The sequence below is a fragment of the Artemia franciscana genome, chromosome 10 (genome assembly GCF_032884065.1).
Source record: "Artemia franciscana chromosome 10, ASM3288406v1, whole genome shotgun sequence".
In the NCBI taxonomy this organism is placed as follows: domain Eukaryota; kingdom Metazoa; phylum Arthropoda; class Branchiopoda; order Anostraca; family Artemiidae; genus Artemia; species Artemia franciscana.
Window position 1 is genome coordinate 29410370 of NC_088872.1, and position 14310 is coordinate 29424679.

The 14310-nt window shown below is 34.8% G+C and overlaps 1 protein-coding gene across 2 annotated transcripts in view; it reads right to left on the reverse strand.

Moving 5' to 3' along the window:
• The window catches only part of LOC136032037 (ras-related protein Rab-35-like), a 37281-nt gene that overhangs the window by 20045 nt on the left and 2926 nt on the right, over positions 1 to 14310 (reverse strand). For both annotated transcript variants that reach the window (XM_065712126.1, XM_065712127.1), the window contains exon 2: positions 2213 to 2316. In XM_065712126.1, the coding sequence (XP_065568198.1) occupies positions 2213 to 2264 (52 nt within the window). In that variant the 5' untranslated portion in view covers positions 2265 to 2316. The remainder of the gene's footprint in view (positions 1 to 2212; positions 2317 to 14310) is intronic.

Here is a 14310-nt window from a genome sequence, read left to right on the forward strand (position 1 = left end):
TTTATACTCCCTGTGTCCCGGTGCTTTGTTGATTGCTAATCGAACATTCCTTTTGTCCTGGTCGCTTTCTCTTTGAGTTTCGTCATTTATTTTTTTCTTTTTTAGTTCTTTTAGTTTTTACCTTTTTTATTTTTTTTTAGTTTTTTAGATGAAAATTTTTTTTAGTTTTTTCCTTTTTTTCTTTTTAGTTTTTTATTGGTTTTTACCTTTATTTTAGCTTATTTTTCAGTTTTTTCCTTTTTTTTTAGTTTTTAGTTTTTTTAGTTTTTTATCTTTTTTTTAGTTTTTTTAGTTTTTTTAGTTTTTTTAGTTTTTTAGCTTTTTTATTTTTTTTTATTAGTTTTTAGTTTTTTTTGTAGTTTTTGCCTTTTTTTAGTTTTTTTAGTTTTTTAGCTTTTTTATTAGTTTTTAGTTTTTTTTGTAGTTTTTGCCTTTTTTTAGTTTTTTTAGTTTTTTAGCTTTTTTATTTTTTTTATTAGTTTTTAGTTTTTTTGTAGTTTTTGCCTTTTTTAGTTTTTTCAGTTTTGACGTCACCTGATCCAGTTTTTTCAGGTGACGTCACCTGACCCATCCATCCATCCACAGACAGACAACTTATTTTTATATATATAGATATATATATATATATATATATATATATATATATATATATATATATATATATATAGATATACATATATATATATATAATATATATATATATATATATATATAATATATATATATATATATATATATATATATATATATATATATAGAGAGAGAGAGAGAGAGAGAGAGAGAGAGAGAGAGAGAGAGAGAGAGAGAGAGAGAGAGAGATGTTACGAAGGAAATTTTTTATACTATTGAAACGAAGAGTGAAATAAACAACAGTAAAAACATTTAATATATCCGAATATTCTTTGTATACATGAATTTACAAGTGGCATTTATGCACGAATAAAGCGGTTTTTTTTTTTTTTTTAACAGAGCTCTTAGGCATATTTAGAGAAGTATTCAATCAACTTACCCTCACACTAGGAACTTAAAAAAAATTCGAAATGTTAAATAAGCCTCTTTTTTAATAAGGGTCACATTATACTTAGCGTGGTATGGCCAGGGTCATATAAGACCTGCTAAGACCTCTGAGATAAAATAAAAGAAAGAAAAAAGATAATAACTGGGATTTAGACAAATATCAAATGTAAGCCAAAACTACTTGTTGGTGCTTGGAAGTCTTTAAAATCATTTACAATACAATTAGAGTAGGCTATGATACCTTTTAGTGGCTTAAGATATTACTCTACTACCAGCTACTTTCCTCTCGTCCTAAAAGAATTTCCTCACCTCTTTTGACCTTTTACTGCCTTTTCCTGCAAATTTCTGCGATAAAAGCGAAACAAACAAGTAGATAAAGGTGCTCCGAGTCCTGAACACAAACCCAGACCTACCATAGGGAAAGTAGACGTTATGCTATAGAGTTAGGTAGAAAGATCTCAAATATAAATTACCAATCAAGTCCAGTAATGTCAAAGTTCCCCCTGCCCCCTCCACCTTTCTCTTTGCCTTGTCCTACCAGAATGGATCATACATGCCAAGTATCATATCTCAAACAGTATCTTATTTTCAAACATTTAAAAAATATGAGGAATGGCCTTGGTTTAGTGTCCCTAGGCTAAAGCCTATGCTAGCCTGTTGGGTAATACGGTTTTGAACATGAGAAATTAGCTGTCTCCCACACAAATCAAAATAGCTAAGCACTTTTTATAATAATTCAGTAGCAAACAAAAACTACTTCAATAAAGACAAGTATTTCAAATAAACTAGCCCAAAATAAAACTTCTATGCCAACACTTGTTTTATGGATATATTTCAACAATTTTATTTACTGGAACCATTTGTTCGGTTAGTGATTCATTGTTAGCAGCTGTAGCTTAATTATTTATCACTAGCTGAAATTGACCGATAATTGTACTGAAATGGATAAACCTTGGTAATATAAATCTGAAAAAAAACAGTTTAAACGCTCTTTCTATATCTTCGAATACAAAACTCTATTATAGAGAATAAAGACCTTGAAATCCAAATAAAAAATTCAGTATTTAATTATATAACCCAAAAAAAAGTTTTCTGCAGTTGCATCCCCAGACAGCAAAACAAAGTTCTGGGTGCAGTCATACTCTTCTTTAGCAACGTGTGCTTAATATAAAATAATAAAATCATTACTGCATACCACTATCTCCTATGATTAGCAGCTTAAATAAATGATCATAATCCTTTGCCATACTTATTAAACTTTCTGTCCTTACGTTAGAAGAGTGAAATTAGATCAACAACCTGGAAGATAAATTATTAGTGTGAGCTTATTAATTAATGGTAGTAACATAATACTAAGCATACGAGAATACAGTAAACAGCGATGCGTACTTGCACAAAGGGGGATAGGGGAAATACCCTCTCCACCTATAAGAAAACTCCAAGGAAACATCCTAGAAATTTTGGCCAGAAAAGGCTCTTTCCTGTTTTCAATTCCTTTTCTCTACGATTAGGTCTGTGTACATCTATTACTATAGACTATAGGGAAAAAAAGTGCAATCAGAAGAGTCTGAAGAGACAAAATCAATAAACACATGAACATAATACAAATTTATGAGCCAAAAAAGAATCTATGGAGTAGCACCTAGCACATAATAAATTTTCCTTTCATATCGATTCCAAATAAATAATACTTCTCAAGTTCAAATTTTTTTACAGCTATGGCATTTTACCCCAAAGCTACAATGTATTTTGGGGAGTATACTTGGACAAAGGGTACACTAAAGATACTGTGGAGAGACAGCTCCTTACTTATTGAAAAATATTTGAAGTGTACCATCAAAGATTAAATCCATATGCTTAATTGTAAAGAAGGGGGAGGTTTGGACATGGAAACCACACAAAACAAGATTTGGCAAAGAAACTCTCTTTAAAAGCAAATAAAGGTTAATCCGGACATTAAGAAACCCCCTCGCAAAAAATATTTCAAGGGTTGCTCTACTTCAAAGATGATAATGGTTCTTGAAGCACCGTATATCAACGATTAAAATTGAACATAGACAACCAGAGTCAGGTGAGGTCAATCAGATTAACAAAAAGAGCTACTTTAATATATGTTGGTAAGAAAGCAGATATACTGAGCATTGAATGAAAAAATTGCAAAAAACAAAAGGATGTAGTACCTTTCTATAGACCAGTAGGCCTAACACCTGTTTCAGGCAGTATGTACTTAGTTAGGTGTGTTTTTGTCTGAGGGGGGATTCTATTTTACATCTTTCTTACTACCTTGGAAGAAAGTTGAGTTAGGTAAATGAACCTTTTAGGAATGAATCAAGGACCAAAAATATACCCTGGGAAAATACTACCAAGCTACTATGTCTATCCTTTGCTTATTTCTAGGGTTTAGAAGACTACTACTACTACTAATAACTCACTGCAGCACCAAGCCGCCTGAGGCCAACACAGCTACGCACGCTCCTCCTCCAACCTAATCTATTTAAAGCCTCCCTCTTTACACCCTCCCAGGAAGTTCCCATTTCCTTTAAATCCTTATTTATGACATCCTCCCAACCCAGACAAGGACGACCTGCTTTCCGTGTAGCCCCAGACGGTTGGCCAAAAAGGACAATCTTCGGTAATCTGTCATCCTTCATCCATAGAACGTGGCCTAGCCATCTCAACCTTTCTTTCATTATAGCCCCAGAAAGCGGGATTGAACCACACTTTTCGTACAACCTACTGTTTGAAATACGGTCAGTCAGCCGGGTATCCAGAACAATCCGTAGGCAATTTCTCTGGAAAACATCTAGTAAATTTTCATCTGCTTTTCGGAGTGTCCATGCTTCAGAGCCATATTTGACCACTGTCATCACTGTAGCTTCCAATATTCTAATCTTGGTTTGTAGGCTTATCTTTCTATTCTTCCAAACTTTTTTTAACTGTGAAAAAACACCCTGAGCTTTAGCTATTCTACTTTTAACATCTTCACTGCTCCCACCATCTTTACTAATAATACTACCAAGGTAACTGAAGCTCCCAACCTGATCAATCTTTTCGTTACCTAAGGTAACCTGTTCATCTTCACTTATTCCTAGCCTTAGTGACTTAGTCTTCTTAACATTAATTTTCAAGCCTATTTTAGCACCCTGAACTCGTAAAACCTCTAAAAATTCATTCATTTTGCTCACACTTTCATCCAATATGCTTAAATCATCAGCATAATCTAAGTCCAGGAGCGTTCTTCCTCCCCATTTGATTCCATGGTCTCCAATTGCCTTTCCTGTGCTCCTTAAGACGAAGTCCATCAAAATGATCCATATAAAGGGGGATAGAACACAACCCTGCTTAACTCCTGATTTAATACAAAACCAGTTGCTAACCTCATTTCCTACCTTAACCGCAGCAGTATTATTCTCGTACATAGCGCAAATCACTTTAATGTATTTTTCTGGTATACCATATAACGATAAGACCTTTGTTAACGCTGTTCTATCAACAGAATCGAAAGCTTGCTCATAATCGATAAAACTAAGGACCAAAGGTGTTTGACAACGAAGGGACTTCTCAATTATTAACCTAAGAGTGAAAACATGGTCGACACATCCTCTACCTTTTCTAAAACCGCATTGTTCTTCCCTTAAAACTTTGTCTACAGCATGTCTCAGTCTAAAAAGTATCATATTACTCAGTAATTTGCTACCTACAGAGACCAGACTAATGCCTCGATAATTCCGACATTCACTCTTGTCACCTTTCTTATACAGTGGTTTAATTAAGGTTTTCCTAAAATCATTGGGTACTTCCCCTTTTTCAAAAATCATGTTCATAATCTTCAGTAGCTTATTCCTAACCTCAGAGCCACCATATTTAAGGAACTCATTAATCATACTATCAGCACCTGGGGCCTTATTATTTTTTAATCCTTCTAGTACTGTCGCTAATTCTTCCTCACTAAACAAATCTTCCTTCACATCCAAGGTATCACAAACTTTTTCATTTTCATCTATATCTTTTCCTGCAACTGTATCTCGGTTTAGCACATTCTCAAAATGTTCCACCCATCTTTCTTTAACTTTTTCCTTATCACTAATTGTGGCCCCATTTCTATCTTTAACTGGGACTAGTCCGGATCGGCTACTCCCTTTCAATTTATTAACATGCCAGTATAATATTTTACTATTATGCCGTCTAGCCGCATCTTCCAGATCCTCAGCAATTTTATCCATCGCCTCCATTTCACATCTCCTTAGTTCGTATTTTAATGCTTTCTCCACTTTCTTTACATTCCTTTTGTTTTCATACGACCTATCGCTCAGATAATTCTTATACAAACCCCTTCTACTCTCTATTAAACCTAAAGCTTTTTCACTAATATTCCTAGTTGCTGTCTTAGCACTCTTCCCTAGGACACCATCAGCAACTTCACAAATTGTTTTTCTGAAATTATTCCATCCATCTTCCACATTGTCAAATTTTAAACCCTCAAGTTTAGTACTCAACTGTTCCTGGAATTTTTTTCTCAAATTTTCATCCTGAAGTCTACCAACATCATAACTTTCCGGGAGGGAGTTACTCTTCCGAAATTTCAGCTTTAAATTAACCTTAGACACTACTAGATGGTGATCTTTACTTTTAACCTAAAATGTTTTCATTAGTTTTGAGTTTTCAATATCCTTTTCATTGACTTTAGTTTTCAAAATGCAATTCCTATTATTTCAGTTGTATTACAATCCATATCAACGAGTTTTTTTCTTAAATTTAAAAATAACGAAACCTTATAAATTGGGACTGAGCCGATATGAGGTTCAAAACATTTTTTTGTGCCTAATTTGAGCTGAAAATCTATTTCGCTACAAAAATTATCAAATGTCATCAAAGGTCAGCGCCCTCTGGAGGGAGAAGGAGGAGAATTAGGTACTTCAAAATATCTTCCCATGAGTTCATTAAGCCTATGGATGCATTCCTGAGAGTTTTATTCACTTAACTCAACTACTTTCCAAGATATCAAAATGTTTCTTAACTATTGTATTGGATTAACACTACTTCTTGACTACCAAGGTGCTTGCATTACTCATGCAGTATATAGCTACAACTGGGTTAGAACCCTGGGTCCTGCATTACCAAGCTGAGATCCAACCTACAGCACCACCACACTACAGCCCCTAGACTAGAATTTCATCCTTTTCTGCTTGAATTTTTAAGTTAATTATGATTTAAAAAAAAATACTAATACAAGAAGAAAATTACAAAGCTTTTCAAAAAAACTAAATATTATTTTTTGAATTGGGCTAGTATTACTACTACTACTACTATTAATAAATTTCTACAGCACCATGCCACCTGAGGCCAGCACAACTACGCACACTCCTCTTCCAGCCAAATCTATTCAATGCCTCTTTATAACCTCCCAGGAAGTCTCAATTCCCTTAAAGCTTTCTTTTCGACATCCTCCCACCCCAACCATAGACGTCCTGCATTCTGTCTGGTCTTAGACGGTTGGCCAAAAAGGACAATCTTTGGCAATGTCATCCTTCATCCACAGAACAGCCCTAGCTATCTCAACCATTCTCTCATTATAGTCCTAAGAAGTGTGACTCAACTATTTTTTTCAGAGTCTATAGTTTGAAATACCGTCAGATAGTTGGGTGGCCAAAACAATCTACAGACAATTTCTCCGGAAAAAAAATCTACCAAATCTTCCCCTATTTTCTGGAATGCCCATACTTCAGAAACATATTTGACCACTATCATCACTGTAGCTTCCAATATTCTAAACTTGGTTTACAGACTAATTTCCCTATATTCAAAACTTTTTTCAAATGTAAAAAAGCAACTGGAACCTTGGCCACACTACTTTTAATATCTTCAAGGCACCCACCATCTTTACTAATAATAATACCAATGTAAGTGAAGCTTTCCACTTGATTGATCATTTCATTACTCAACGTCACCTTTTCATCTTGACTTATTTCTACCCTTAGCGACTTAGTCTAATTAACATTAGTTTTCAAGCTTATTCCAGCACCCTGAACTTGCAAAACCTATAAAAGTGTGACTAAAAAACTTATTTTACTCACACTTTCATCTACAATGGCTAAGTCATCAGCATAATCTAAGCCCAGGAGAGTGCTTCTTTCCCATTTGATTCCATGTTCTCCCATTATCTTTCCTGTGCTCCTTAAGACAAATTCCATCAAAACGATCCATACAAATGAGAATAGAACACAACCTTGCTTAACTCCTGATTTAATACAAAACTGGCTACTAACCTGATTTCCTATCTTAACTGCAGCAGTGTTGTCTTATACATAGCACTAATCACTTTAATGCATTTGTCTGGTATATCATACAAAAATAATAATGATAATAATTATTAATAACCCATTTACATCACAAGATAAATAATGGAGTAAACACTGAAAAAAAGTAATTCAAAAACGAAAATCAACAACAACATTACATAAAAAAAAAACAATAAATCAACAATAACAATTAAACAACAATAACATTAAATAAATAAAATTAATAAAACAAACGAATCAAACCATGGTGAGGCAACAAACACCTATACGCTGTTTTCGAAAGCTTTTCGTGTAAACCAGTCAGCTTCTCAGTAATATTAGGAAGGGTAAAACTTATTTATTATTTTCTTATTCCTATACCAAAGATGAAGATAGAGAAGATATTTACACAAACGGAAATAGACCACTCGAATATCACTAAAATCCTTATTCCTAAAAATAGGATAAAGCCCAGAAAGGAAAAGAACAGAATGATCTGAAAAAGCAGAATAAAGGTTTCCAAAGGCAATAATACAATTATATTTGCCTCGATTGGCTACAATTTTAGAGTAACCAATCTGGATCTTTGTTCTAACATCCTGGACAGCACACTCACGAAAAGACGTTTTTTAAGGCTCCTCTATCAGCTGAATAAAACGGTTGCTCATAATCAATAAAACTCAAGGCTAAAGGTGTTTGATGACACAGGCACTTCTCAATTATCAGCCTAAGAGTTAAAATTTTGATGGACAAATCCTCTGCCCTTCCTTAAACTGCTCTGCTTTCTCTTGCAATTTTGTCTACCACATATTTAAGTCTAAAAAGTATCATCATACTAATTTATTTGCTAACTACAGAAACCAGGCTAATGCCTTAATAATTAGAACACTAATAATTAACTCTTATTTCCTTTCTTATATGGGGGATTAATTAGGGTTTTCCCAAAATCAGTAGGTAGGCTACTTACCCCTTTTCAAAAATCTTTTTCATAATCCTCAGTAACCTATTTCTAACCTCATTGCCACTATACTATAGTTAAACAACTCATTTACCACACTATCAGCACCTGGGGCATTATTATCTTCTAATTCTTTTTGTACAGTCATCATTTCTTCTTTACAGAATAAATTTTTCTTTACATCCAAGGTGTCAAATTTTTTTTCTCTTCCTCTGTATCTTTTTCTGTAACTGGTTTAGCACATTTTCAAAATGTTCTGCCCACCTCTCTTTAACTCTTTCCTTATCAATAATTATGGCCTTATCCCTATCCTTAAATGGAACAAGTCAAGATTGACTACTCCCTCTCAATTTATTAACATGCCAGTATATTGTTTTACTATTATGCCGTCTAGCTGCTTCTTCCAGATCCTTGGCAATTTTATCCATAGTCTCCACTTCACAACTGCTTAGTTCATATTTTAATGCTTTCTCCACTTTCTATACATTCTTCTTATTGCCATGTCATCTATCACTCAGATTATTCCTGTACAAGCCCCCCTTCCTATCAATTAAACATAAAGCATTTTCACTTAATATTCCTAATTGCATTCCAACTTTTTTCCTTAAGACACCATCAGCAACTTCACTAATCATTTTCCTAAAATTATTCCCTTTGCCTTCTGCATTGTCAAATTTCGAACTCTCCAGTTTACTATTAAACTGTTCCTGGTAAGTTGCTCTAAATTTTCTTCTTGGAGTCTACCACTGTCATGGCTTCCTGGAAGGTAGCAGCCCTTCTGAGACTTCAGGTTTAAATTAATCTTAGACACTACTAGATGGTGATCATTGCTTTTAATATAAGGCCTCCCACCAATAAGGCCTCCCACCAATAAGGCCTCCTGGAATAAGGTTATTAATAGCAAGAAATGTTCCCCATCTACCCTATCTTGTCTCCAGCTAGCTAATCTTGTTGATCATTATAAGCATGTGTTCAGTGTATTTAATAGTTTTCTTCAGTCTTTTTATTACAAGTTGCTTAAACCGCTTTTACCATACCGTCTCCTGCAGGCTCATGTCCAGCCTGTAGCAATATATGAAATTCGCCAGGCTTTAACAAAAATTAAGCATTCAAATAGCCTTGATGGTGACGGCCTTTCTTACCGATTTTTTGCTTATGATTGTCCTGCTCTACTTAACCATCTACAAATATGTTTCCAGTCTTGCTTAGCACAGTCGCTTGTTCCTGATAGTTTCCTTTGTGGTCGTGTAACGTCTATTCAAAAGCGAGGCAAGGACCCCATGTCATGTGTAAATTATTGTCCCATTACAGAATCGTGTTTTTTAAGTAAGTTGCTTGAACATTTGTTACTACCAGAAATTGAGTCGAATTGTGATTTTACGCCTTTTCAATTTGGTTTTCGGAAAGGTTTCATGAGACAACTCATGAAAGATGCCGTAAAAACTAAAATGTCTTTATACTGTCTTACTGTTGATATTTCTGGAGCTTTCGACAATATTGTGCACTCTTAGGCTCTATTTTCCCTTGCGTCTTCAGGTGTTAATCCTTCCGTACTAAGTTTATTGTCTTCTTGGTATTCAAAGTCTAAAATTCAAGTTACCTGGAATGGCCAAATACCTGACCCGGTAAAAATTAATCAGGGAGTTTGGCAAGGTGCCGTATTGTCTCCTAGTATATTTAAATGCGTGCTTGCATCGTGCCTGTGTCCCCTTAGAAGTTCTGTTTTTACAGTAATATTGGTTTGTCTTCTATTGCATATGCAGATGATGTTCTTCTTGTTGCCCAGACTCGCTGTGGATTGCTTTCTAATTTTACTATATTAACCAATGAACTATCTAAGATTAGACTGTCAGTCAATGCGAGTTTATTTGTTTTAATAGCCCTTATGCGGTTTCTCCATTCATTGCTGGGACTGCAGTTCTACCATGTTCTTCTTTAGTTAGTTGACTTGGTCTGTGTTTTGGCCCAACACTTTCCACAACCTGTTCAATCCCTAGTGAATCAATCCGTGAAAAACCTACGCGTCACTTACGGAAAAATATCCCCAAACAAAAGCCGTTACAACTGCAATGGTTTGTGCATGATTTATAACGCTTATTGCGCCCCTGTGCTTTTGTTTTTATCAGGCATGGCTCATCTGTTTTGTAAGAAAGATCAACATACTCTATGTACAGCTTATTTCAGACATTGCAAATTCCTCCTCCGGCTTCCTAGATGGCACCAAAACGAAAAAATAATTGCTCAATTTGGTTTAATTGATGTGCCTTCTCGGATTCGGTCTTCCAGTGATGATTTATGTAAAAAGACTATCAACTTTATTCGCGTTTATGACCCTCTGCAGCCTTTTTTCCATATTGATACTGGTTAATTAGTCCATGTTGTCTTTTGTTAGTTTGAATTTTTTTCTTTGCTGTTTATCGTTTTTGTTTATTTATAATATTCTGTACTTTGTTTTTTTATACTTTTACGGGTAATAAAGTTCATTCATTCATATCAATAACAGCATTCCTTTATACCCTAGTATCTTGTATTGATCCTGTCAGTCTTCAGCTTATAATAATATAATCAATAAGGTTAGCTGTCTTATCATCACGTAAATACAATGGCACCTTTTAGGCCATTTTATGACCAAATACTGTGTTGGTTATAACTAGAAAAAATAGCAGCAGTCTGTAGCCATTACTGTTTTCTTTTTCTATATAAATTTAATAAATCTAGGATACCATCTATCCCTATTTCTATCTACCCGAGCATTGAAATTTCCTAATAAAAACTATATATTTCTATCTGGGACCCATTCTATTTGTTCCTGTAAGTAAGTAAAAGTCATCAAAGTCATTACTATCTCAGCCAGTTGGTTCTACAGGAGCATATACTATTACTGTATACTATGACTGAGTGGTGTTATTCTATTATTAATAACTTCTCAACCTAAACAGGACTTAGCACCTTCCATATTTATCACAAAGCCCTACTCCTTGTCTATGTACCTTATCCTTCCTGCCCAAGTAAAAAAATCCTATATCACCCAACTTTGTGCTTCCTACCCCTGGGATATGGGTTTCTGATACTCCTAAGACATCCAGCGTCTGAATTCGTCAGTGGAAATGTTGATATAATAGTTGTTTTTTAACATTCCAAGTTACAGTTCTTTCTGAATTCAATTCTTTCATATTCTTAAGGAAATTATTTTGGCCTCAGGTAAAGGAATGGACCCATAATCAGTGCAGGATGGACACCAACACATCTTCTCAGGTCTACACCAAAGCGCTTAAGCCAGACAACAAGAAGTCCCTGGGATCTCATTCCCAGAGGTTTTGTGCAATCCTGGGCCCATCTTGCTCACAACATGGTTTTCAGCACTTATGATGCTTTTTTATCAACAAGAGTCAAAATCCTGCACAGACAATCTCAAGCCTTTTACCTCCAGGTCATTATATATTCATAACTATAAATATTTTGCTACTACAGGGAGGCAGCCCATAGCAGATATATTAACTAAGAAGAAATTTTTTAGCCCAAAAACACCTACAAAAACAGGCCAAACCCAGAACAATTATTTATTAATCAGAATCCTGTACAGAAGCTGTGTCTTTTACTAGGCTATAATTTCATCTAGGTGCACCAGCCCATAAGTGAGTATGGAGTTAACTCCAAGGTCCTTAGTTTTGCAGGTACCCCAACAGGGCCAAGGCAGCCCTTAGCAGAGGTTGTTGTCCATAGATTTGTATCTTAAGCCCTACTGCGGTTGTCTTCCATTTAGAAGATTCTCCAATGATGATATTCTGTATACAATGCAATTTAAGAGTTTTTGAAAACATAGCCTCAGTTATTCTATTTTCAAATAGATGTGAATCCTGAGCCAGGGATTGGATTGTCAATTCACATAGAGTTCTATAGGATTTGTCAAATAATAGGTTGTATAGGGGAATTCCAATAACTTTAAAAGCTACATTGTGAAGCCCAACAAATTTAATTCATGTAGAGATACAATCCATGATCCCAAAGCAGTTGTACTCTTCACAAATCTGAAAGCCAGTTTCAAGGAAATTTCACCATTAATAATAAAAGAACCAATAGAAATAAAGGTATCAGTACCAATAAGATGTCTGTTGGTGATTATATGATGAAGAAGAAGTTTGATAGTATCCACTAGTTCTCAGAGTGTCTACAACCAAATCAATGTCCATAACCTGCTGTCTTCAAATGTGAAGTGTTGCTGCAGTGAGACTAATTGTTGCTCTGGGTGCTGATACAATTGATTTGCTCAAAAAGTTTACTTAAAGCAAGTGTTAATTTTATGTATACCTTACCATTAGAATCTATTAAAAATTTCATGATTCAGTTTACTAACCAAATTATATTCTTTGGCAACTGCCCCTGTAAGCTGTTTATCTGTATCCATGTTTGTAATATTTTGTAGCCTATACACTGATCTTTTAATTCCTTGTAAGACTTTTCAGTCATCAGTATAAACCAAGTATAACTTGATAAATTGTTAATATTGACCTATCTATGTAGACAATAATCTGTTGAAACAAACTGTGTAGTATGCAATCTTCATAGGATATAAACATAAGAGCTAAACAACTTCCAGCAACTAAAACAATGATTTGACACTATGTGCTATTAATGGCTCTGGAGGATCTTTATTTCTTTTGTCTCTTAAGAATTAAACTTGACACACACAATTGGCCAACCTTTCTGAGCCCCCTGGATCCACTGCTGGTAAAATTATAAAAATCTATCAAGCAGGCAATAAACTTCAGTGTAACACAGTACATTTTTCTGTATGCTGTTACCACTTTCCTGCATCTACTATCCTTTTCAGCTACTAGCCTTGGATATTTTGTATAAATGTATAGAGCTGTATAAAGCTCTTGTTAGACCCCATGCTGATTTTGGCATGTGCCTTGCTGATCCCTCTTATTGGCAAGATGTAAGACTCATTGAAAATGTTCAGAGGCAACCAACAAAGTGCAGGAAAAGCCTAAAATCAGCACCATATGAGGACTGCCTCAAGCAACTTAAGCCACCTACCCTTGTCTAAATATACATGCATAGTTATACAATGATGACTTTCAAAAGGAAAACTATCATTTTCGTCAGGAGCCATAGTCCAGCCATCATCACACAAGAGGACACTCCAAAAAGCTGCTGATCAAGAATCTATCAAACATACTTCTTAAGAAGAGTCATAAAACAGTGGAGTCAATTGATAGAATGAACTGACAGCACTCCTGCTATCCAGTCTTTCAAATACAAACTTGACAAGGAGAGGAAGAAGAGGCAATGAAGGTTCACCTGGGAATCTTTAACTCATGATTATTACAGGTCCAGAAGACCTTAAAGCTCTCAAATAGATAAAAGTGATATTTCATAACAAGAGTACTGTTCAAGCAGCAAAGAAAAAATTAGTGCTATTGTGAATGCTGCAGGAATACCTGAAGTGGGCTATGTATTTACAGGGGGTGTAAGGCAAAGTATTGCATCTTTAGCAATGAGATAAGTAGGTATTTATGATTTCGCAAAAGTATAGGGCTTCCTTAAAATCTACAACAAGTCATAACTTAGAAAGTGACTACCTGGCCTTAACTTAGATTAGAAGGTATTCCTCTTTTGTTCTAGTTTAGATGGGAGATGATAACACAAATTTATTCATAGGTGTAAACCTTTGCTAAATCTCATTTGTTTGTTTGTACTAAATTGTTCAATGTAAACCTAGAATTGGGATTACTGAGAAGGAAACCTGGTAAGAAAACAATCCTTACTTTGTAATATACAGACAAATTATAGTTAACAAATTCTGGAAGCAACTCCACTATACTTAAAAGCCTCTTACCCTAAATATGCAAATATATGGCCTAAATTATATATTTCTAATGCATCACTCTTGCTTCTAATCACCCAATGTTCTACTCATATCCAATATTAGGACCTTCTGTCCTTGTTTATGATAGATATATTTTAGTAAAATATTTGTCCAAGGTTAGGCACTGTCTGAGAAGCCTTCAATGGGTAGGACCCTAGCTTTGTTGTTTGCAACTATGCTTTGAC